At 44.5% G+C, this 27,122-nt stretch overlaps 1 protein-coding gene across 9 annotated transcripts in view; it reads right to left on the bottom strand.

Annotated features, from left to right (window-relative positions):
* The window catches only part of LOC134359846 (dynamin-1), a 256,455-nt gene that overhangs the window by 166,449 nt on the left and 62,884 nt on the right, over window positions 1–27,122 (bottom strand). For all 9 annotated transcript variants that reach the window (XM_063073579.1, XM_063073578.1, XM_063073577.1 and 6 more), the window contains exon 2: window positions 11,548–11,621. In XM_063073579.1, coding sequence (XP_062929649.1) covers window positions 11,548–11,621 — 74 coding nt within the window. The remainder of the gene's footprint in view (window positions 1–11,547; window positions 11,622–27,122) is intronic.

Here is a 27,122-nt window from a genome sequence, read left to right as displayed (position 1 = left end):
GGTTTCCCTTCCTCTATATCCCTTCATGCCCTGACTAATCAAGAATCTATCAATCTCTGCCTTAAATAACACACATAAAAGTTGCTGGTGAACGCAGCAGGCCAGGCAGCATCTATAGGAAGAGGTACAGTCGACGTTTCGGGCCAAGAGCCTTCATCAGGACTAACTGAAAGGAGAGATAGTAAGAGATTTTGAAGTGGGAGGGGGAGGGGTAGATCCAAATTGATAGGAGAAGACAGGAGGGGGAGGGGTGGAGCTAAGAGCTGGAAAGTTGGTTGGCAAAAGGAATATGAGAGGATCATGGGACAGGAGGCCTAGGGAGGAAGAAGGGGGGAGGGGGGGAAGCCCAGAGGATGGGCAAGGAGTATAGTGAGAGGGACAGAGGGAGAAAAAGGGGAGAGAGAGAAAAATAAATAAATAAAGAAATAGCTAGATAGATAGATAGATAGATAGATAAATAAATAAGGAAGGGATGGGGTAAGAAGGGGAGGAGGGGCATTAACAGAAGTTAGAGAAGTCAGTGTTCATGCCATCAGGTTGGAGGCTACCCAGACAGAATATAAGGTGTTGTTCCTCCAACCTGAGTGTGGCTTCATCTTTACAGCAGAGGAGGCCGTGGATAGACATCTCAGAATGGGAACAGGACGTGAAATTAAAATGTGTGGCCACTGGGAGATCCTGCTTTCTCTGGCGGACAAAGCGCAGGTGTTCAGCGAAATGGTCTCCCACCCTGCATCGGGTCTCGCCAATATATAGGAGGCCGCATCGGGATCACCGGACGCAGTATATCACCCCAGCCGACTCACAGGTGAAGTGTTGCCTCACCTGCAAGGACTGTCCCTTGTCCGCCAGAGAAAGCAGGATCTCCCAGTTGTCTGCCAGAGAAAGCAGGATCTCCCAGTGGCCACACATTTTAATTCCACGTCCCATTCGCATTCTGATATGTCTATCCACGGCCTCCTCTACTGGCAAGATGAAGCCACACTCAGGTTGGAGGAACAACACCTTGTATTCCGTCTGGGTAGCCTCCAACCTGATGGCATGAACATTGACTTCTCAAACTTTTGTTAATGCCCCACCTCTCCTTCGTAATTTATTTAATTATTATTATTTTTTTCTCTCTCCTTTTTCTCCCTCTGACTATACCCCTTGCCCAACCTCTGGGCTTCCCCCCTCCCCCTTTCTTTCTCTCTCGGTCTCCCATCCCATGATCCTCTCGTATCCTTTTGCCAATCAACCTTCCAGCTCTTAGCTCCATCCCTCCCCCTCCTGTCTTCTCCTATCAATTCGGATCTCCCCCTCCCCCTCCTACTTTTAAATCTCTTACTATCTCTTCTTTCAGTGAATCCTGACGAAGGGTCTCGGCCCGAAACGTCGACTGTACCTCTTCCTATGGATGCTGCATGGCCTTCTGTATTCACCAGCAATTTTTATGTGTGTTGTTTGAAATTCCAGCATCTGCAGATTTCTTCACGTTTCCGCCTTAAATAGCTGCCTATGGCAAGGAATTCCACAGATTCATCATTCTCTGGCTAAAGAAACTTCTCCTCATCTCTGTTCCAAAAGGATGTCACTCTATTCTGAGGCTGTGTCCGCTAGTCTTAGACACACCCATCACAGGAAGCATCCTCTCCACATCCACTCTATCAAGACCTTTCACAATTCGATAGGTGTCAATTAGCTCATCCCTCATTCTGAATTCCAGTGAATACAGGTCCACAGCCATCAAATGCTCTTCATACGGCAAGCCATTCAATCCTGGAATCATTTTCATGAACCTCTTTGAACCATCTCCAGTTTCAGCACATTTAAGATAAGGGGCCCTTAATTGCTTACAATACTACAAGTATGTACCAGTGCTTTATAAAGCCTTAACATTACAACCTTGCTTTTATATTCTAATCCTCTTGAAATGAATGTTAACATCATATTTGCTTTTCTCACTACAGACTCAACCTGCAATCCCACACAAGGACTCGCAAGACCCTTCGCGCCTCAACTTTTTGTATTTTCACTCCATTTTTAGAAAGTAGTCAACCTTTTCATTTCTTCTACCAAAGTGTATGACTTTTCACTTCCCAACACAGAATTCCATCTGCCACTTCTTTGCCTATGCTCTTAATCTGCCTAAATTCTTCTGCAGCCTCTCCACTTCCTCAAAACTACCAGCTCCTCCACCTATTTTCCTGTCATCTGTAAACTTTACATAAAAGCTATCAATTCCATCATCCAAATCATTGACATATAACGTAAAAAGAGTACAGACCCCTTTTGGACATCACTAGTCACTGGCAACCAACCAGAAAAGGCTCCCTTTACTCCCACTCTTTGCCTCCTGCCAATCAGCGATCACTTTATCCATGCTAGAACCGTTCCTGTAATACCATGGGCTTACAGCTCAATAAGCAGCCTTTATATATGGCACCTTGTCCAAGTCCTTCTGAAAATCCAAGTACACAACATCGACAGATTCTCTTTTGTCTATCCTGCTTGTTATTTCTTTGAAGAATTCTAATAAATTTGTTAGGCAAAATTTTCCCTTGAGGAAACCATGCTGACTACAGCCTATTTTATCATGTGCCTCCAAATACCCCGAAACCTCATCCTTAACAATGAATTGCAACATCTTCCCAACCACTGAGGTCAGACTAACTGGCCTTTAATTTCCTTTCTTCTGCCTCCCTCCCATCTTGAAAGTAGAGTGACATTGGGAACCTTCCAATCCCCTTGAACCACTCCAGAATCCAGTGATTCCCGAAAGATCACCACCAGTGCCTCCACAATCTCCCCAGCCACCTCCCCCAGAACCTGGCCTGCACACTATCCGGCCCACGTGACCCGTCCACCCTAGACTTCCCAAGAACCCACTCCCCAGTTATTGCAACTTCACACACTTCATGACCCCTGACTCCCGCCAGGGCCCTCCCACAGCGAAGGCCGACGCAGAACACCCATCCAGTCTATCCGCCACCTCCCCGTCCCCCACCATCACCTCTCCAGCACCAGCACCGCCCTCCAGCAGCCTGACATCCACTCCTGCCACTCCTCCGCACTCCATGCATCTGAAGAAACTTTTGGTATCCTCTTCAACATCACTGGCCAGCTTACTCCTGCACTCCACCCCCACCTTCCCAGGGACCTTCCCAGCTGCCTTCTGCTAGTTTCGAAAAGCTTCCCAATCCTCCAACCTCCCACTAATCTCCCACTGTATCGTATGGCCTCTCCCTGTCCCCAAGTTGGCCCCGAACTCTCTTGTCAGCCACAGCTGTGTCATCCCGCCCCTAGAATACCCCTTCCTCCCTGGGACATACTGTATATATCCTGTGTCTTCCAAACCACCCCCAGAAATTCCAGCCACCGCTGCCCCGCCAGCGACCCCTCCCTTCAATTCCGACCAACCCCTCTCCCACTCCCCCCACCCCACTGCAACATTGACACACCTGACCCTGCCTCCCCCTCCCAAATTCCAGGGTGCACCCACTCACACCGCCGCTCAGCCTCACTGCTAAAATAACTCTTCTGCCACAGGGGAAGCTGGAAGAAAATTGTCTCACTGCAGACCTCATTATGAAGTTGGGGAAATGTCAGCTACTGCTCATAAAGGATAGAGCTGGTATAATTAACCTTGGAACTCACAACATGGCTCTGGAATTAGAATCAGCTACAGTGCTTGCTCCATCCTCCCCAGATGTCTTCCCATTCAGGAGAAGAAAATCACTGCTTTCTTCAGGACCTAGTATCGCCTTAGTTATCCAAATCAATTACACAAAAAGACCCACCATCTGACAGACAGAAACACCACCCCCCTCCCCTCCAAGTACTGATCAATCAGCGGACCTAAATGATGGAGAGTATTGAGAGTATTCAGGAAGGAGGCTTCCAGAGGCCCACGCTGAATGGCCCGGGGGACAGCTGTGCTGGGAGATAGAGAGCTCAGTTCTCCTCCAGACTGAGAAGCACAAAAGGGCAGTGTCTTCACACTGGATAAGGCCTCTCTGTTGTGTGTCTCCACGGCTAATGTTTCTGCTGTGCTGGCAGTCTTATCACAGCTTTACTGCACTGAACGGGCAAGGGGCTGTGTTGCTGCTTCTCGTTAGTAATAATTTCATATTTGTTCACTGTTGTCATTAACAAAGCACCATGCCAGCCAGTCAGACATCAACCAAAGTATTAATAAAATATCCTTAGCATAGCCAAATGTCCCAAGGGGCTTCGCAGAAATGTTATTCGATGATTCGTGGATTTACAATAAATCAGAGATCTGATGAGAAATGAAGACATTACTGTGGAGAAGAAATTCACCTGTGTGAGGAGGAGATCATGACTCACTGTAGACACGGCTTTGGAGTGTGTGTGTGTGTGTGTGTGTGTGTGTGTGTGTGTGTGTGTGTCTGTGTGTATAAACTACCCCAAAATGACTTCCACATAATTACTTATTACTTATTTTGTGACTTTAGAGCCAAAATGGATATAAAGCAATCTAATACAACTATACACACAACTACAAAAAGCTTTAGTTTACTTAAAAACTGCAGAAATGCCTTGTTGGCTTAATGTTTCTCTGTGATGTACAGAGCTTTTATGTTTAAACCGTGGACACTCATGCATGCACGCGCGCGCGCGCGCACACACACACACACACACACACACACACACACACACACATACACACACACACACACACACACACACACACATACACACACTAGATGTCTAAGGAGCAGCCTCTCAGACACACAAGGTCCACAATCAGCCAGCCATGCCCCTTTGCCTATTGAGCACTAAATTACTTTAAATGTGTCACAAATGCCTGTCGAGCCCAACTCTACACCACCATGTAGGAGTAAAGATCATGAATGTGTGCTTTGTTTGGAAAACAATTCCACCTCTACCCAGGAAAGAACATTCTCTGCTTAGCAATGCTTTGCATACCCTGTGTGTTCTGAGGGTGAGGACTTCCTCTGGAATACTTTAATGTCCAAGCTGCAAGTGCGAGCAGGGTTGGAGTTTACTGCCCTTGTCTGCTGCCTGGGGAATGCCCGAGTGATTTCACTTCAGAGGATAGTGATGAGTTGGTGCCGGTTTGGAGTGGTTTGTTGGTCTGGAGGAGTGGGCAGAGTGATGGGAATGAAGAACACCTCTCATGCCAACAGAGATCTTCCCTGATCTCCAGCAGGCCCACCAAGGCTGCAGAATGTAAGTGAAGGCCCCCAGTCCCGCTCTAACGCTGTGGGGCAGGAATGTGGGTGATAAAGCCCCTTGTGTCCAGGGGTTAGGTTACAATGCATACTCCTATACACAGACCTGGCTCACTGCACGAGTTAGCTCACTAACACACAAAGGATCCACACAAAACCTGCTGGAAGAACTCAGCGAGTCAAGCAGCATCAACAGGGAGGAAAGAAACTGTAAATGTTTTGGGCCGAAAGATCGAGCATTTCCTTCCTGCCCCTGGTGCTGCTCAACACGCTGAGTTCTCCCAGCAGACTGCAGCCTCTCAGAGAAGAAAGGATCACTGAGGAGATCTGAGCAGTGTGGCACAAGTTCCTTTGTGCAGCACATATTTGACGTGGAATCCCCCTGGAAGCTCCATAGTGCCTGTCAGAGCGAGCAGAGCAGGGGCATCAGAGCGACTGCAGCCACACCACAGCGAGCTTGCAGGACAGACAACTAACAAAATTAAAGCAACACACATCAAAGTTGCTGGTGAACGCAGCAGGCCAGGCAGCATCTCTAGGAAGAGGTACAGTCGACGTTTCAGGCCGAGACCCTGCGTCCTGACGAAGGGTCTCGGCCTGAAACGTCGACTGCACCTCTTCCTAGAGATGCTGCCTGGCCTGCTGCGTTCACCAGCAACTTTGATGCGTGTTGCTTTAATTTCCAGCATCTGCAGAATTCCTGTTGTTTGCGTAACAAAATTAAAACTCAGTTGATCAGCCATACCCAAGTGGCTAGGTCGGGTTACTGCACAGTTTACTTGGAAATGCACTTGACGAGGTGCAGACGCAACATCTGTTTCTGCTCGAGACATCCGGCACACTGAGTAACTCCTTTCACTTTGTCCCCCTCCCATTTTTCTGCTAATTTCAGTCCGAAACTGACCCTAAACTCTGGACATCCCTCCTTAACACATCTGGCTCAGCACCCCTCTTTTTTTACCTCCTTTAAGAAGCCACTTAAAGTCTGTCTTTTCAATAAAACTATTTCCTTCTGTCAATTTTTGTTTTGACATCCCTCTTGCAGAGAGTGAAGGGATTTTTTTTATATGTTAAAGGTTTAAATATTGCATATCTCCTCTCATTCTGCTGAACGATGATCGACCTCTACATTCATTTGATTTCTCTCCTCTCAGGCCTGACCTGTTGAGTTCCCATTCAGCACGTTACTTTGCACAGTTCTTTGATGTAACAGTCCCAGATACAGACTTACATCTTTGCCAGAATTAAATGTCGCAGCACGTTGGACTAAATGATCAGCAGAGCTGCTCATAGGCTGACATTCCACATGCAATTCCATCTCTGAGCTAACAGAACAACCTGGTTACGAGAAACAAATACACACACACACACACACACACACACACACACACACACACAATGCTGGGGGAACGTAGCAGGCCAGGCAGCATCTATGGAAAAGAGTAAACAGTCTACGCTTCGGGCCGAAACTGATGCCTGAATCGTCGACTGATCGCTCTTCCCCATAGATGCTGCCTGGCCTGCCGAGTTCCTCCAGCATTGTGTGTGTGTTGCTCGGATTTCCAGCATCTGCAGATTTTCTCTGCTTTGTGATTGGTTACGAGCAAGGTCCTTTGGTAGCCCCACCACACAATGCAGTATTCTGTCGGGCATCAGTTAAAGATCGACAGAGCCTTGTTTGGCCAGGATGCCCTCAAGAGTCATTGAGGGATATAGTACAGAAACAGGCCATTCAGCCCATTGTGTCATGCCAACAACCAAATACCCATTTCTACAGGCATCCCACGTGAACTCATTTTATTCTCTCCACATTCCCATCAAATGCCCTACAGACTAGGGATAATTTATACTGACCAATTAACCTACCAATGTGCACCCTTCCGGATGGATGTGAGAGGAAATTGCCCTTGTGACTCATTTTGGCTTATTCAGAAAGCCACTGCTGTAGCTGACTCCCAAACACCCTCTGAAATGGATTTGCAAGCAACTTACTTGTGCAAAGCACAAGATTGAAACAGAAAAGACGTTGGCCATGGTTCATACCAAGTGGTCAGCTGTCACAGTAATGGCACACCAGCCCATTCAATTTCTCAAAGGTCTCCTCACAAACCACGCTGGGACTGGTTAAGCAACATGGACGATTTAAGCAAGAGCTGGACACGGTTGTTCACACTGAAACATACCTTACAGGCGTCACACTAACAGGAAGGCAATTTGTTCCACTGGGAGGACCCACTCACCACAGGAGATCTCAGCATCATCTCCAGGCCCCATCTGTCTCATGATCAGGGGTCAAGCACTGGCAAGGAATCTACTATCCACCCTTAGCCAATGGATCAGGGATCCTCGACACTGAGGGCCACTTGGGAGAAGCACTGAATATGCTCGTGGGCAGGGAAATGTCAACATATATTCATGAGATATGTCCTAGCAGCACCACCACAGGTCAACGTCGTAGGGGTCAGAAAGTGTGAGCCCAGTGAGTGAGCCAACATCAGGGATAAAGATATTTGACTTTGTCCTCACCGATCTGTCTGTGCTAGACACAGCTGTCTTTGATAGCATTGGTGACCACCACACAAAGCCCAGTCTTCACAGCGTCACGTTGGGTGTACCTACACTCAGGTTCTGTGGACAATCAGCAGAGCACCACAGTCCACAACCTCCAGGATATCCCTGGCCCTATCACTGTAATCAGACCAGAGGATCCGGTGTGGATCAGTAAGAGTGCAGAAGTAACAGTCTAGGGGGGGCACTGTAGTGTAGAGGGTAGTGCGCTGCTTTAGAGTGTCCGCTCTGGCTGGAATTCATTGACACAGAAGGCTGTGGAGGCCAAGTAACTGTGTATATTTAAAGTGGAGGCTGATAGGTTCTTGATTAGTCAAGGCATCAAAGGTTACGGGGAGCAGGCAGAGGATTGAGGTTGAGAGGGATAATATATCAGCCCTGATGGAATGGCGGTGCAGACTCGATGGGCTGAATGGCCTAATTCAGCTCCTATGTATTATTTTCGTTCCCACTGCTGTCTGTAAAGAGTTTGTACGTTTTCCCCATGAACTCGTGGATTTCCTCCGGGTGCTCCGGTTACCCCCCACATTCCAAATACGCAGGGGTTAGGATTAAATTTTGGCCACGCTAATGTTGGTGCAGGAAGCATGGTGACACTTGCAGGCTGCCGCCAGCTCATCCTCAGACTGTGCTGGTGATAGTCACGAACAACACATTTCACTCCATGTTTCGATGTGCAGTACATGCTATAAATAAAGCTAATAATTAATCTTTAAAAATGAGGAGCCAGTCTAGTAAAGATGTAATAGAGGACCACAGATACACACCACAGAAGCAGTACATGGTAGACAGAGACAAGCATTTCACAGCTTCAGGTCAAGGTTCTGCAGTGCTGTCACATCTTGTCATGAACGGTGAATGGCAACTGAACAGGGAACTGGAGGAGGAGGCTCCAAGCACATCCCAGTCCTCATCAATGGTGAGGTGTGATTGCAGAGACAAGACTGAAGCATTTATAACCTGGATCAACCTCCTTCCCATCTACGCAAAATGCTGGATGAACTCAGCAGGCCTGAGTACAGTCGACGTTTCAGGCCAAGACCCTTCACCAGCACTGGGAATGTCGACTGTACTCTTTTCCATAGATGCTGCCTGTCCTGCTGAGTTCCTCCAGCATTTTGTGTGTGTTGCTCTGGATTTCCAGCATCTGCAGACTTTCTCTTGTTTCCTTCCTGTCTACTCTCAGTCCTCAGCAGAGAGATGGAAGGCAATGTCAACAGTGTCATAAGGCAGAACTTATTCTCTAATGAGAATAACCTTCCCTGATCCCCAGTTTAGGCTTGGCCAGGACCCCATGGCTCCAGGTTGCATCACAGCCCTGATCCAAGCATAAACCAAAAACCCATATTCCAGAGTTGAGGTGAGAAGGTCTGCTCTTGACCAAGTGAGGCATCATGGAGCCCTGATAAATCTGAAGTGAAAAGACATCCAAGGGAAACTACTCCAGTGGCTGGGGTCATGCTGTGCACTAGGGCAGGTAGCTGTAGTTGGAGGTCAGTCATCCTAGGACATGAAGATCACTGCAGGAGTTTCTCAGGGCACTGGTTTCAGTCCAACCATCTTTAGCTCCTTCAGCAATGACCTTACCCCCATCGCAAGTTGAAATGAAAAAGATTTGTGAAACAAAATCTAGGCCTCGCACAATCAGGACAGGAGAATTTATAAGTCCATAAGACACAGGCTCAGAATTAGGCCATTTGGCCATCCAGTTTGCTCTGCTATTTCACCATGGCTCATGGCTGATGCATTTCCTTCCAACACCATTCACCTGCCTTCTCCCCGTAACATCTCACACCCTGACTAATCAACAACCTACCAACCCTACACCCAAGAACCTGGCCTCTACAGCCATTTGTGGTGATGAATTCCACAGATTCACCACCCTCTAGCTAAATTAATTCTTCCTCATCTCCATTCTAAATGGACGTCCTCCCATTCGGAGGCTGTGCCGTCTGGTCTAGACTACCCCACTACAGGAAACATCCTCTCCAAAACCACTCTATCCAGACCTTTCAATATTCAATAGGTTTCAATGAGACCCCCCCACCCACCCCACCACTTTTCTAAATCCCAGCAAGTAAAGGAGCAAATAATCAAGAACAAAGAGATCTAATAGTAATTTAACAAGTATTTTGCTTCATGCTTCACCAAAAGGACGCAAATTACTTCCCAGAAATGCAAAGAACCCAACAAACTAATAAAAAGCAGGAATAGGAAGAAATTAGAGTTAGGAACAAAATATTGCTAGAGAAATCAATTGATCTGAGAGCCCTGAAATGCCCAGAGTCTGATAACCCTGCAGTCTAGAGTTACAAAAGAGGAGCCACGAAAGAGTGGATGCATTGGCTGTTGTCTTCAGAAATCTTACAGATTACAGAACAGTTCTTGCAAAATGGAGGGCAGCAATGGTCATCTAACTAGCTGAAAAAGGAGGGAGAAGGAACAGGAAACTGGTGTCTGGTTAGCCAAACAGCAGCAGGGAAATTCTAAGTGTCTATTACAAATGATGAAATAAAGAGACACTGGAAAATAACAATGGGATTAGCCAAAGTCAAAATAGATTTTGCAAAGGGAAATTGTGTAGAGCAAATCTTCTGGAGTTCAGTCAGGAGGAAATAAGGGATTAGTGTGCAAAACTAAGCAGTTGGGGGCAGTATAGAGACCTGGATTGAAAATAGTTTGATGGACAGGAAACAACAGGAATACATAGTGTGGCAGCAGGGGATCAGTAGGATACCGTTGAGATGAGCATTTGGTCCCGGCTGTTCACAACATACACTCAGTGGCCACTTCCGTAGCTGGAGGACTGGAACCTGGTGTGGTCTTCTGTTGCTGTCACCGACCCACTTCAACGTTCAGCATACTGTGCATTCAGCAATGCTCTTCTGCACACCATTGCTGTAACGTGTGGTTATTTGAGCTACTGTCGCTTTCCCATCAGCTTGAACCAGTCTGGTCTTTTCCCTCTGACCTCTCTCATTAACAAGGCATTTTTGCCCACAGAGCTGCTGCTCACTGGATGTTTTTTCTGTTTTTCATATCGTCCTTCGTAAACTCTAGAGACTGTTGTGCGTGAAAATTTCAGATACTCAAACCACCCCATCTGGCACCAACAATCATTCCCACAGTTAAAGTCACTTAGATCACATTTCTTCCCCATTCTGATGTTAGGACTGAACAACAAGCGAACCTCTTGACCATGTCTGCATGCTTTTATGCATTGAGTTGCTGCCACATGATTGGCTGATTAGATGTTTGCATTAACGAGCAGGTGTATCTAATAAAGTGGCCACTGAGTGGCTATCAGTGACTCGGGTGAGAGAATGTGCAATAATTCTTGATGTTGCTGGTGGCAACTGATTGGGATCACAAGTTGTGAGGATACAGAGAGGCTTTGGGACAATGTAAACAAGCTAATTGATTTGGCAGATTTATGGTAGATGGGTAACTGTGGAGGCATCCATTTCACTAGCACCATCACAATGCAGTGCCTTTCTTCAATGGGGAGAGACTGGGGGGTACTGATGTAAAAAGGGATCTGAATATACTCATGTACCAAGTACTGAAATGCAAGCAGCCAGATGTCAAATGTAGACTTTTCCAAGAGAGCATCTCTTTGTTTCTGACACTTCATGTCTCTGCATTTTATTTAATATGCAATCTTTTAACGTCACTACCATTTAAACTGTGATGTGGGACACAGATGGGCAGCAGAGCCAATGAAGCAAAGAGAGATTTATCACTGCCCATGAACCACAGCCCTCATTCCACAGCTTCCTACCTGTTGGTGAGTTGATCAGCTGAAGAACAAGTGGTCTCCTGGTGACGATGCCAGATCCACGAGGAAGGAAGTCCCTGAAATCAAAAAATGGACACGCATGAATATTCCTTCCTACAGGAAGGCACAGGTAGCAAGAAAACTCAGCCATATCATTCCAGACTGGACAATGGCTTGAGATTATTAGTCAACCAGAAGGGGAAAGGACATTTAAAGTATGAGACCCTCTGCTTTGATTTCCACAGGAAATTTTATCAAATAGGAGAAAATCAAAATAACTGATTTTGCCAGCAGTAGAGGAGGTCTGAGTACGGTTTCGCATAAATCACCAAACCAAATAATTAAAGTGATTCCGCTCAGCGACAACTCTGTTCAAAGACAAATAGTTGAAATTTCTGAGATTGTGGAAGATACACTGTGCGACGTTCTTAGGACAACAGAATTTGGTCTACAGTTGGACGAGCCTGAATAACAACTGAACCTGACCACGTCTGCATGCTTTTATGCAGTGAGGTGCTGCCACACGACTGGCTGATTAGATACTTGCATTAACAAACAGGTGTAGCTAAAAAGTGGTCACTGAGTGTATGATTGGCTCCTGTCTGGGTTGTGGAAGCTTGCAAACTGGTCTGGAGAAGCCCTTAGATGAAACAGTAATGTGGTACTGTATTCAATTTGTTCAGCTTCTCATCCAAAAGGTTACAAAAAGCAGACAGACTCTGCACTGGCAGTGAGGACGTGAGAAAACACAAGTCTTATCCAGAGAAAGTGAAAATGGGTGAGGTTAAGAGTACAGCAAGTCCAGGGACAGGCAAAGAGAAGATTATGCAAGTTGTAAGTCAAACACAAGCTGCAAACATTGTGGGGGCTCAGAGATGCGGGAAATATTTAGCACCTGTTTGGAAGAGGTGGAACAGAACAAGAAGATGCTGGTAAAATTTAACAGGTCAGGCAGCATCCATGGAAAGGGAAACAGTCAACTTTTCCAGGTCTGTGAACTGTTGTCTGGATCTACCCTACTGAACCAACAAGATTACAGAGATAGGGAACATGCACAAAATGCTGGAGGAACTCAACAGGCTGGGCAGCATCTATGGAAAAAAGGTATAGTCAACATTTCGGGCCCATCTCGTCCAGCATTTTGTGTGTGTTGCTTGGATTTCCAGCATTTGCAGATTTTTTCTTGTTTAAGATTAGAATCGTCATGTCATGGAATAATAACAAAGCCACCTAGGAACGAGAAAAGACCACATCAGCTAAACCGCCAGTGGCTCACAGAGGCTAATCAATGCCCCATTCAACAACACCGCTGTAATAATGCAGAGCTATTTTAATCGAATGCTTTCATCACCTGCAAGCAACTCCCAAGAATCAGTGGCTTCATTGTTGATTTAAAGAATCTGACAGAGAAACTTTGGAACGCTGTTGGAACACACATTTTAAGATTGATAAGTATATGGCCTTGCCAACAAGCATACTCAGGCTCCTCACAGAACTGGAATTCACATTTGGAATGGCTTGTGAGATTACTACTGCAATGGAAGAGGCATCAAAGAATCAGTCTGGTGCAGGAGACAGATGTGTGAGTTGTTCAGTGTACAAATGGTGGCAACACCTTCATCGGGCCTTCGTCACTGATGTCAAGCATTAACCCCGTTTCCCTCACCGCAAAAGCTGTCTGACTTGCAGAGCGTTTTCAATATTTTCAGTTTTGAGTTCAGATTTCCACCATCTGCTGTTTTCATTTTGCTTTTCAAAAATGTTGTCCTGAAAGAAAAAAATTAAGTCTGTGCTCTTTGACTAACCAAGATATTAAGCCAAGTGATGAAACCTCCGGAAATGCCAACTCAGGCTGAGAGTATTCAAACTTCTCATCCAAGTGCCTCATCGCCACTCTTACACTGCTGGTCACACAGAGCAATGGCAGGAGGGAGCAAAGGAGCTTGTTTTCCTGTCGTTGCTTTGTTCCTTGCTGTGTTCATTGTTCTTCTGCCCAGCATGGCTGGCGTCAGAATGTGTGGTGACACTCGTCGTCTGCCCCCAGCACACCCTAGGTTGTGCTGGTTGTTATCAAAATGCTGCCATTCACTGCACGTATGATTTTTGCACACCAACTGATGGATCTTTGACAATCTGTCAAAGCAACATTTCTGACTAACATGTTATAAACTTCTAATTTTTCAAAGAATATGGCAGAGAGAAGTCAGATTAAGAATTGGCACTGTGCTTTTTCTCTCGACACAGACTTGGCTCTGTACGTTCTAACAATGCCTAGAGAGATTTCAATGACCAATGACCACAGGTGAGTAGAAACAGAGAAAACCTACAGCACAATACAGGCCCTTCGGCCCACAATGCTGTGCCAGACATGTACTTACTTTAGAAATTACCTAGGGTTACCCATAGTCCTCTATTTTTCTAAGCTCCATGTACCTATCCAGGAGTCTCTTAAAAGACCCTGTTGTATCCGCCTCCACCACCGTTGCCGGCAGCCCATTCTACGTGCTCACCACTCTCTTCGTAAAAAAACTTACCCCTGACATCTCCTCTGTAGCTACTTCCAAGCACCTTAAAACTGTGCCCTCTTGTGTTAGCCATTTCAGCCCTGGGAAAAAGCCTCTGACTATCCATACGATCAATGCCTCTCATCATCTTATACACTTCTATCAGGTCACCACTCATCCTCCGTTGCTCCAAGGAGAAAAGGCCAAGTTCACTCAGCCTGTTCTCATAAGGCATGCTCCCCAATCCAGGCAACATCCTTGTAAATCTCCTCTGCAACCTTTCTATAGTATCCACATCCTTCCTGTAGTGAAGTGACCAGAACTGAGCACATTACTCCAAGTGGGGTCTGACCAGGGTCCTATATAGCTGTAACACTACCTCTTGGACATAAATGCTGAGGAACAGGAAGTCCCGTGCAGACTATAATACATAGGAGCAGAATTAGGCCATTCAGCCCATCGAGTCTGCTCTGCCATTCAATTATGGCTGATTTATTTTCCCTCTCAACCCCATTTTTCTGCCTTCTCTATGTAACCATTGATGTCTTTACTTGTCAAAAACCTACTGTATCAACCTCTGCTTTAAATATACCCAATTACTTGGCTTCTACAGCATCTGTGGCAACGAATTCCACAGATTCCTCCTCATCTCTGTTATAAATGGATGTTGTTCCATACTGAGGCTGTGCCCTCTAGTCCAAGACTCCTCACTATTGGAAACATCTTCTCCATGTCCACTCTATCAGGCCTTTCAATATTTAGTAAATTTCAGTGAAACATTGCCCCTCCCCCTCCTCCATTTTTCTAAATTCCAGCGAGTGCAGGGCCAGATCCATCAAACACTCTGGGTACATTAACCCTTTCATTCCTGGGATCATTCTTATAAACCTCCTCTGGACCATCTCCAATACCAGCATATCCTGCCTTAGATATGGGGCCAAAACTGCTCACAATCAACCACTGTGCTGTATAGAGAGTTTATTTTGCTGTGATGGATCCTCAGACTCACCAGTCCAATGAGTTAAACAACTGGAACTAACACATAATCTCTGCACGTGCAAGTTCAGGACCTTTGAGTGTAAGATTATTAACCCCATGCTGAATGCAGATTACCCAAATCGCAACAGAAAAATCCAAGACTATCCAGATTCCTCCAGGTTAATCACAATCATTCAGGTACATGTGATTGGTTGATGTTATTTCACCAGGCAGAAAGGGAACCAATGTTACGCACCCATTCTCTATCACCATAGCAACAGATGACAAAATCCACCTACAGGCCTCTGGGTTGGTTAGCAATATAGCAGGGGCCCTGTCTTTAGAGCTCTAACCAGGGACGATGTTATATCACACATTGTAACAACAGCTGCCAGAACTAATTTGTAGAAACAGTTTAATTGCAAAGACTCGTGACTAGCAATAGCCCAGGAGAAAAGATTCCAGGGTTTACTCATCTCCCTGTCACATCGCCAACATTCAAACTGGCATCTTATTCCAGCAAATCAACCTGTGCTTCTGGTGATTCTGGCAACCAGAGCTAGCAGGCAACTCAACAAGGCATAGCCGACCCCGTTCCCAGACACTGGGCAATCCTGTCCACTCACCAGCGTGAACCCCAGCCCTACCCCTAGACTGGCTGAGCTGCCACAGGAAAGCAGCATCCACCATCAAAGACCCCCACCATCCAGGCCACGTCCTCTTCTCACTACTACCATCGGGCAGGAGGGTACAGGGGCCTAAGGTCCCACACCACCAGGTTCAGGAACCTCCTGAATCACCATGGAAAACTTCAATCACTACTCTGACTGTCTCTACAACCTATAACTCACTTTCAAGGACCCTGTACAATTCATGTTCTCAGTATTATTTTTTATTTACGCAGTCCGTCTTCTTTTATACATCAGTTATTTGTTAGTCTTGATCTGTTTCCCTATCGCTTTGCCTAAAATTGTATTGTATTTCCCTCTTTCTGCCTGCTGTAAATGCTTGCCAGAGTGTGAATCTCGTAGTAGTATGTACTGTATGTAAATTGATGATACATGCACTTTGAACTTTGAGCTTGTGTGCTCGTCATACTCCCTCCAGAAACACTCACATTATTAAAGGGCCTCCAACCTGACGGATTGAACATCAACTTTTTTTTTTAACTTCTGGTAATTTCTCCCCCTACTCCTCCTCTCTTTTTCCGTTACCCATTCTGGCTCCCCTCTCACCTCTTTCTTCTCCTCACCTGCCCATCACCTCCCTCTAGTGCCCCTCGTCCTACCCACTCTTCTTTCCTATCGATCCTTTCTTCTTCAGCCTTTACATTTCCACCTATCTCCTCCCAGCTTCTTACAACCCCTCTCCTGGTTTCACCGACCATCAGCGACTTGTACTCGTCCCCTCCCTCCTCCCATCCCCCACCCTTCATATTCAGTCTCCTTCCCCCTTCCTTCCCAATCCCGACGAAGGGCCTCAGCCTGAAATGTTGACTCGTTATTTCTTTCCATACATGTCGCCTAACTTGCTGTGTTCATCCAGCATTTTGTGTTTTAGTCTAGATCTCACGGTAGTGTAGCAGTTAGCGTGACACTACTATGGCTCAATAACCAGAGTTCAGAGTTCAAAGTTCAGTCCCGGCATCCTATGTAAAGAGTCTGTACATCCTCCCCATGCAACATGTGGGTTTCCTCCGGGTGCTCTGGTTTCCTCCCACAGTCCAAAGATGTACCAGCTAGCAGGTTAATTGGTCATTGTAAATTGTCCTGTGATTAGGTTAGGATTAAATTTGGGGTTGTTGGGGGTTACTAGGCAGTGCAGCTCAAAGGACCAGAGGGGACTACTCACACTGCATCTCTAAATAAATAAATAATTTCCAGCAGCTGCAGAATCTTGTGTGTTTATTGTCAAAGGCCTGCTGTCCTTGTGCGCCATTGCCAGACAGGCACAGCTTGCAGCAGCCACTGTTGACTGCTCCAGTGACCCACCTTCAACACCGCCTGCCTGGAGGTTGCACATTCCTCCTACGACACAGGAGACTGCCAGCTGATCGGACTCCCTCCCACATACCAATGGTGTGTGGGCTGACCCCAGCATCAGCAGTAGAATCTACGGAGGAATTGATGGGAATGCGAAAGGAATAAGGTGAAATTAATACAGAATTCATGAACGTGAGAACTTAATCAGGAGAATTCTAATGCTTCAGCACTCCTAGATGAAGAGATTTCCCTATCACCTTTGCCCTGGAAGTAATTGAGACAGGTACAAACGCAATAATTAAGAGGCACTCGGATAGGTACATGGAGCGGAGGGGCTTAGACGGTTATGGGCTGAACACAGGCAACTGGGGTAGGCAGGGTGGATGAACTAGTTGAGTAGAAAGGCCTGTTTCTGTGTTATACTACTCAATAACTCTATGACTGACTGACCCCTTATTGTGAGATTGTGTGACCCAATTCTATTTATCTCAGCCAACAGAAACAGTGACTACTTTAATTACCGCCTTGAGAATTTTAACAATTTGCAATGACATCACCTTTCAGTCTTTAATACTCAAGACTGCATTGGCCGAGTCTGCTCAACCTCCCGTCAATGGACAATCACATATTCCGAGAAACCTTTGCTACACCCTCTTTCACAAATTCGTCCTCCCTTGGTAGCCGGCCAGAACCATACACAATATTCCAGATGTTATCTCACTGTGGCTTTATATAATTGGAGCAAGATGTCTATACTCTTGCTTTCAAATCATTTTACAATGGAGGCATTCATAGCATTTGTCATTCTAACTTTTTTGCTGAACTTGCAATTTAACTTGCATGATTCATGTAAACTGATACCTAGGCAACACCTTTTAATCTCATACCGTTTGAAAAAATACTCCGCCTTTCTATCTTTTTTTCTGCCAATGTAGATGACATAATGCTTTTCTATATTATCTTCCTATCTGTCACGTCCATGTCCATGCACCTAGCCTATCTGTATCCTCGTCCCTCTGCATCCTCCTCACAGTCAACTCAACTAGCATAATCCCATCAGCAAACCTGTGTACTGGATCTCACTATTCAAACCACTGTTACTGGTGAAGAGCTGGGCCCAGCACCAACCCTGCAGTAATCCACTGCTTCATAGGCTCCACACCTATGTTACTTGTCTTCATCTTCTTAGGCAAGAGTCAAGGATGGCTTGCTTCCTCTAGGGTTTTGTGGGTTCTGAAGTAATTAGCAAGCCAAACAGGGAGGTGAGAGCTCTTCCAGAAATGGTGAGGGAGGGCATTTTGTGAGCCTGTATGCTATAGACCATAAGATATACAGCAGAATTAGGCCATTTGGCCCCTCAGTTCTGCTCTGCCATTTCATCATGGCTGATCCATGTTCCCTCTCAGCCCCAATCTCACGCCTGCACCCCGTATCTCTTCATGCGCTGACTAATCAAGGATCTATCAACCTCTGCCTTAAATATACCCAATGACTTGACCTCCATAGCCGCCTGTGGCAATGAATTCCACATATTCACCACTCCCTGGCTTAAGAAATTCCTCGTCTCTGCTCTAAAAGGATGCCCCTCTATTCTGAGGCTGTGTCCTATGGTCTTAGACTTCACCACAATAGGAAACATCCTATCCACATCCACTGTATTGAGGGCTTTCAACATTCAATAGGTTTCAATGAGGTCACCCCTCATTCTTCTGAATTCCAGAATACAGTGTGCTCTGAGTCATTTAGACTGGGCTTCTAATGAATGGACTTACTATTCTCAATGTCACCTTCAGTGCTCCTCCACTTTGGGGAGGCATGGTCCAGTCATTGCATTTTCTTAAGGAGACTTTGAATCTTTATTTTATTTAGAGATATCGTATGGTAACAGTGCCTTCTGGCCCAATGAGCCCGGGCCACCCAATTACATTCATGTGACCAATTAACCTGCTAAACCATACGTCATCGGAATGTGAGAGGAAACCGGGTCTGCTTACTAATCTTTCCCTGTGATAAACCTCAGAATAAAGCATCCATTTTAGGAATATTTCACACAAGCAATGTGGCCGGCCTAAAGGAGACAACCGAGTTTAACAAGGGTGTTATCGCTAGGGTTGTTTGGCCAAGTAGAGGGCGCTGATGTTGCTTTGCTAACACAGGCCCTGGGTAATGGATAGATTCCATGGTTACAATTATCCCCCCGTTGATTTTGTCTGCAAGTAGGAAAATATCTAAAATTAGTTGATATGGTTAACATACCTCCACTGTATTATAATGAATGGCACATTACAATAATGAATGGCACATTACAATAATGAATGGCACATTACAATAATGAATGGTACATTACAATAATGAATGGCACATTACAATAATGAATGGCACATTACAATAATGAATGGTACATTACAATAATGAATGGCACATTACAATAATGAATGGTACATTACAATAATGAATGGCACATTACAATAATGAATGGCACATTACAATAATGAATGGCACATTACAATAATGAATGGTACATTACAATAATGAATGGCACATTACAATAATGAATGGCACATTACAATAATGAATGGTACATTACAATAATGAATAGCACATTACAATAATGAATGGCACATTACAATAATGAATGGTACATTACAATAATGAATGGCACATTACAATAATGAATGGTACATTACAATAATGAATGGTACATTACAATAATGAATGGTACATTACAATAATGAATGGCACATTACAATAATGAATGGCACATTACAATAATGAATGGTACATTACAATAATGAATGGCACATTACAATAATGAATGGTACATTACAATAATGAATGGCACATTACAATAATGAATGGTACATTACAATAATGAATGGCACATTACAATAATGAATGGTACATTACAATAATGAATGGCACATTACAATAATGAATGGTACATTACAATAATGAATGGCACATTACAATAATGAATGGCACATTACAATAATGAATGGTACATTACAATAATGAATGGCACATTACAATAATGAATGGTACATTACAATAATGAATGGCACATTACAATAATGAATGGCACATTACAATAATGAATGGTACATTACAATAATGAATGGCACATTACAATAATGAATGGTACATTACAATAATGAATGGCACATTACAATAATGAACGGTACATTACAATAATGAATGGCACATTACAATAATGAATGGTACATTACAATAATGAATGGCACATTACAATAATGAATGGTACATTACAATAATGAATGGTACATTACAATAATGAATGGCACATTACAATAATGAATGGTACATTACAATAATGAATGGTACATTACAATAATGAATGGCACATTACAATAATGAATGGTACATTACAATAATGAATGGCACATTACAATAATGAATGGCACATTACAATAATGAATGGCACATTACAATAATGAACGGTACATTACAATACTGTAGAGACATGAATAAACTCTTCCCATTCATGCAACACGTGATGCTTGGATTTCCGGCATCTGCAGATTTTTTCTTGTTTGTGATTTGATTTCTTCTCATCCATGGCAGAGTTTGTCATCAAAATGGTTATAATCAACACCCGAACCCGGCTGGAAGCCCAAGAAGAATTTATTCTTCATATACGCCAGGAAAGCACTACATCCTTTTTTCTGTAGAGGCATGTTTACTATCTCAAGGCTGAACACACAGGACTTACGGAAGACCAACTACTGAAGAGAGAGAGAGGGGAAATTATTTCTCCTATAATATTGTTAAATTCAAAAGTCCGACATACTGTATGTACAAATAAAATACATACATATATCAAACCTGAATTTAATAATATTAATGGGAACTCATTTGTATTTATAGGCATCCGTTAGTCTCATGAGACCATGGATTTGCACCTTGGAAGGTTTCCAGGGCGCAGGCCCTGGGCAAGGTTGTATGGAAGTCCAGCAGTTGCCCATGCTGCAAGTCTCCCCTCTCCACGCCACCGATGTTGTCCAAGGGAAGGGCATTAGGACCCATACAGCTTGGCACCAGTGTCATCGCAGAGCAATGTGTGGTTAAGTGCCTTGCTCAAGGACACACACGTTGCCTCAGCCAAAGCTCGAACTAGCGACCTTCAAATCACTAGACAAACGCCTCAATCACTTGGCCACGCACCAACACTCATTTGTATGTATAGGTGCATATTAGTTGGGTGAGGACAGCCTGTACTTCCAGTGAGTTTAAAGTAGGAGTTCCCTCAGTTGATGGTAGGGTCCATGGCATAAGAAGGTTGGGAACCTCTGGTTTGAAGGATTTTTGCAGAGATAGTGTGGGTGTATTTTCCCCAACACCTTGAGGTGTCTGCTGTAAGTAGTATGGAAATTTTAAGGACAGCAGTGATCACCGCTACCTGGTGGACCACAGTCTTAATCTTCAGACACCCTTTTCCCCAATCATTCCAAGCCTGTGTTGGCATATCGAAGGTAATGATGAATCTTATCATGGACATCTGCCTTCACTGAGAGGTGGCTCCAAGGTGTGGAACATGGTTTCCCAGTTTATTGGCAAAGGGGTACCACCACTCCATGTTACCCTTAAATAAGCTGATTTACTGACACCCCTCTTACTGTCTTTTCTCAGTCTACAACCAGATCACAGCCCCTGCTTTCATAGTCTGCTTATTTCAGATTTAAGAATATGGTCTCAGGTTAGATTATATGACTTTCAATCTTGATATAAAATTCTATCATCTGATTGCTGTACCCTAACGGCTTTTTAATGCCAGCTCATCAATTAACTTTTTTCATTACATATTTCATACAATACCAGATCTAAAATAACCTACAGCAGTTCTTCATCATATGCTGACCTAGATAACTCTTCTATCAAGAATTATTTTCATCCTTTTAGCACTCATTTGGTTTGCCAGTCTTTATAGAGTCATGGAAAAGTACAGCACAGAAACAGGCCCTTCAGCCCATCTAGTCCATGCTGAACCATTTAAACTGCCTACACCCACTGACCTGCAATGAGACCATAACCCTCCATATCCCTGCTACCCATATACCTATTCAAACTTCACTTAAAACACTGAAATCAAGCTTACATACACCATTTGTGCTGGCAGTTCATTCCTCGCTCTCACTACTCTCTGAGGGAAGAAGTTTCCCCTCATGTTCCCCTTAAACTTTTCACCCTTAACCTCCAGTGTAGTCCCACCCCTCAGTGGAAAAAGCCTGCTTGCATTTACCCTGTCTATACTCCTCACAATTTGTGTACTTCTACCAAATCTCCTCTCAATCTTCTACATTCCAAGAAATAAAGTCCAAACCTGTTCAATCTTTCCTTATAACTCAGGTCCTGCAGACTAGGCAACATCCTTGTCAATTTCCTCTGTACTCTTTCAACATTTACATCTTTCCTGTAGGTAGGTGACCAAAACTGCACACAGTACTCCAAATTAGACCCCATCAATGTCACCAATTTTATATAGATAAAAATCCTTGTGTACTGTGGTGGTTTAAGCTTCCCCATTAGATGCAATAGCCATTGCTGTTTGAAGCCACTGTTGCAGTCCTGAAGAAAGGTCTCGGACTGAAATGTAAAAGGTTTGATCATTTTCATGGATGCTGCCTGATCTGCTGAGTTCCTCCAGCATTTTGTATGAGTTGCTTTGGATTTCCAGCATCTGCACATTTTGTTCATGCTCACTTTTGTATTCTACCCCTTGCTGTTTCATAGGTCCACCCAGGCTGATACTGCTCGACTTTCTGAGCTCAGCTGCTTCCCTCAACCACCTTCACACCCACATCAGAGCAAGCTCATCTCCTTTTACATTTCAACATCTCTTCCCAAAATTAATTCCCTTCTTTGGCCACTTTGCAATTGCATCTTCATAATGGCCATGAGAGGGAATTGGTTTGTTTCTGTTAGTGTCATTCATTCAGCTACTTTGTTAAATATGTTACATCCATTCAGATAAGCAGCCTTCAGCTTCTCTTTGTATCTGAAGGTACACTCTTACATCTGTTGGCAGTCATCCTTCCTGACTGTCTCCAGTGATCCGTTCCCCATTTTGCTACCCTATGTTATCGCTTTCTCTTCAACTCTCAAAATTCAAATAAAGAGAAAGATTAGCTTCATTTGTCACATGTACATCAAAACATACTGTGAAATGCGTCATTTTGTGTCAATGACCATCACAGTCCGAGGATTGTGCTGGGGGGGCAGCCCACAAGTGTCGTCACGGCTCCAGCACCAACAGAGCATGCCCACAACTCATTAACCCTAACCATACATCTTTGGAGAGTGGGAGGAAATCCGAGCATCTGGAGGAAACCCACATGGTCATGGAGAGAACGTACAAACTCCTTACAGACAGCGGAGGGAATTGAACCCAGATTGGGCGATTTCTGGTGCTGTAAAGCTATACGCTAGCCACTACACGACCATACCTCCTAATACCCAACTAAAGCCCTACTTATTTAAATCAATGGCTCCATTTTATCATCAAACCCTGTCAGTTCTGTAAGGGAAGCCAAACAAATGTTCACACAAGCCCAGTTAATGCATTCACATCAGGAAGCATCTTTATGTCAAAACAGAGCGGGGAACCATCCTTTGAAAATAAATCAGCAGCAAAGAGACAAAAAGATTCAGAACACCATTCAGTCCAGCCCAAGCAATCCACCCGTGGAGATCTACCTCATAAATCCAAGCGCACATGAATTATCTTGATTTTGTTTTAGCTATGTTTCTAAATATTCTCCATTTATCTAAGGTTTGCAGTTTTGCACTGCGGCTTTAGGGAGCTGCAGTAACTTCACAACTCGTCTGATGGCGCTGCTGAGCCGCTTAGATTATATCCAGCCTCGATAGAAATCTGCTTTTATTGCATCTTTCCTCTGCTCCCCTGTCCTCATATCTTTTCCAAGATAGTACTAAAATAGCCAAAGAAACAAAGCAGAAGCCAATGTGCTCTGTTTGCCAGAGAAAGCAGGATCTCCCAGTGGCCACACATTTTAATTCCACGACCCATTCACATTCTGATATGTCTATCCACGGCCTCCTGTACTGTCAAGGTGAAGCCACTCTCAGGTTGGAGGAACAACACCTTATATTCCGTCTGGGTAGCCTCCAACCTGATGGCATGAACATTGACTTCTCTAACTTCCGTTAATGCACCACCTCCCCTTCGTAGCCCATCTGCTATTTATTTATTTATTTTTTATTATTATTAATTTTTTTTTCTCTCTCTCCTTTTTCTCCCTCTGTCCCTCTCACTATACTCCTTGCCCATCCTCTGGGCTTCCCCCCTCCCCCTTTCTTTCTCCCTAGGCCTCCCGTCCCATGATCCTTTCCCTTCTCCAGCCTGGTTTCCCTTTTGCCAACACCTGTCCAGCTCTTAGCTCCATCCCTCCCCCTCCTGTCTTCTCCTATCATTTCGGATCTCCCCTCCCCCTCCCACTTTCAAATCTCTTACTAGCTCTTCCTTCAGTTAGTCCTGACGAAGGGTCTCGGCCCGAAACGTCGACTGTACCTCTTCTTATAGATGCTACCTGGCCTGCTGCGTTCACCAGCATTTCTTGTGTGTGTTGCATGAATATGGGTTTCAGAGTCTGGAGAACAAACTTCACGATAAGAGGGTTTGAGCATCTGCATGCTGATTTATCATTTAAGAACACAAGAAATAGGAGCAGACCATCTGGCCCATCAAGGCTACCCTGCCATTCAATAAGATCATGGCCAATCTGACCATCCACTCATCTCCACCTTCCTGCCTTTTCTTCTACTTATTTCCACTACTATGCAAAAATCTAGCTACCTTGTCTTAAATGTATTTATTGAGGTAGCCTCCACTGCTTTATTGGACAGATAATTCCACAGATTCATCACCTTCTGGGAAAACTAGTTCCTCTTCATCTCCATCCTAAATTTACTCCCCTGAATCTTGAGGCTATGTTCCCTAGTTCTAGTCTCACCTACCAGTGAAAACACCTTTCCTGCCTCTATCTCATCCATCCCCTTCATAATTTTTTATGTTTCTATAAGATCTCCTCTTATTCATAAGAATTCCAGCGAGTACAGTCCCAGGCGACTCAATCTCTTCTCATAGTCTAACTCCCTCTTCTCTGGAACCAAGCTGGTGAACCTCCTCTGCACCACCTCCAAAGCCAGTATATCCTTCCTCAAGTAAGGAGACCAGAACTTCATGCAGTACTCCAGGTGCAGCCTCACCAGTACCCTATACAGTTGCAGCATAACCTCCCTGCTCTTAAGTCCAATCCCTCCAGTAATGAAGGCCAACATTCCATTTGCCTTCTTGACAGCCTGCTTCACCTGCAAACCAACCTTTTGTGATTCATGCACAAGCACCTCCAGGTCCTTCTGCACAGCAGCATGCTGCAATCTTTTACCATTTAAATAATAATCTGTGGATGATTTCACATTTACCAACATTGTACTCCATCTGCCAGACCCTTACCCGTTCATTTGACCTGTCTATATCTCTTTGCAGACTCTCCATATCCTCTGCACAATTTGCTTTTCCACTCAATTTAGCGTCACCCAGGTATCCCAAAACTCAGCTTTCTATTGGTTAACCAATCCTCTGCCCATGCTAATATATCACCCCAGCACTATGCATCCTTATCTTATGGATAAGTCTTTTATGTGGCACCTTACGAACGCCTTCTGGAAATCCAAGTAAATAACATCCATCTGTTCTCTTCTATCCACTGCGCTCATTATATCCTCAAAGAACTCCAGTAAGTCTGTCAAACAGGAGCTGCCTTTACTAATTCCATGCTGTGTCTGCATGATGGATCCATTTCGTTCCAAATGCCTCGCTATTTCTTCTTTAATATTAGCTTCAAGCATTTTCCCAACTACAGATGTTAAACTAAATGGCCTATAGTTACCTGCCTTTTGCCTACATCCTTTTTTGAACAGTGGCGTGACATTCACCATCTTCCCATCCGCTGGGACCTGCCCAGAGTCCAGAGAACTTCGGTAAATTATCACCAAAGCCTCTACTATAATGTCTGCCATTTCTTTCAGTACCCTGGAATGCATTCTATCAGGACCAGGGGACTTGTCTATCTTTAGGCCCACAAGTTTGCTCAGCATTACCTCTTTAGTGGAAGCTATTGTATCGAGGTCCTCACACCCCATCACATCCATATCATATCTCTTTGGCATGTTAGATGTGTCCTCCACCGTGAAGACCAACACAAAATAGTCATTCAAAGCCTCGGATATTTCCTCATTACTCAAAATCAATTCCCCCTTGGCCTCCAGGGGACCCATGTTCACTTTAGCCACCCTTTACCGCTTTATATAACTATAAAAACTTTTACTATCCATTTTTATATTTTGTGCTAGTTTATTTTCATAATCTATCTTCCCTTTCTTAATTGCTCACTTGGTGGTTCTTTGTTGGTTTTTAAAGTTTTCCAAGTCTTACAGTTTCCCATTTGTTACCACACCGATAGCCATTCCTTCAGCTGACTGGAACATCTGGAATTCTTTTTATAAGCTCTTACACCTCTCCTCCTTTATTTTCAATAGGAGGGAGAGATGAGGGGCCAGCCATTTGAAACAGAGGTTCATGGAAATTTCTTCTCACAGAGACGGGTGAATCTCGTGAGTTTTCTGCCCTCAGAGTTATGGAGGATAAATTATTAGAAATATTGTAAGTTTGGAAAATTGGAGGATTTAGGACACAGAGGAGGAGTTAAGGCCAGGAGCAGATCAGCTGTGATCATATTGAGAGGCAGGAGAGGCTGGAGGGGCCAAGTGGCCTATTCCTGCTCCTATTTCCTTGCATTCTAGACAACAGAGCAAAACTAACCTTAATAATTTGGTTGTTCCCATGAAATGAACCGGGCATCGTGGTTATAATCTGCTCCTTAACAGTCTGTCCAGTTATAGGAAATTATTTTGGCTGAATTTACACCAACACTTTTCCTAATGATGTGCCCCATCATTTATGCTAGGATACTGCAAGTCAGAAGCTGGGCATTGTATCCCATATCTCCCCAAACCTCACCGACTACATGAAGGATTCAGCAACATTTGCACAGTAGTGCAGTGGTTAACACAACAC

Source organism: Mobula hypostoma, chromosome 21 (genome assembly GCF_963921235.1).
Source record: "Mobula hypostoma chromosome 21, sMobHyp1.1, whole genome shotgun sequence".
Lineage (NCBI taxonomy): Eukaryota > Metazoa > Chordata > Chondrichthyes > Myliobatiformes > Myliobatidae > Mobula > Mobula hypostoma.
Note: the sequence above shows the minus strand (reverse complement) of the source record. Positions and strands in the feature narration are given on the sequence as shown.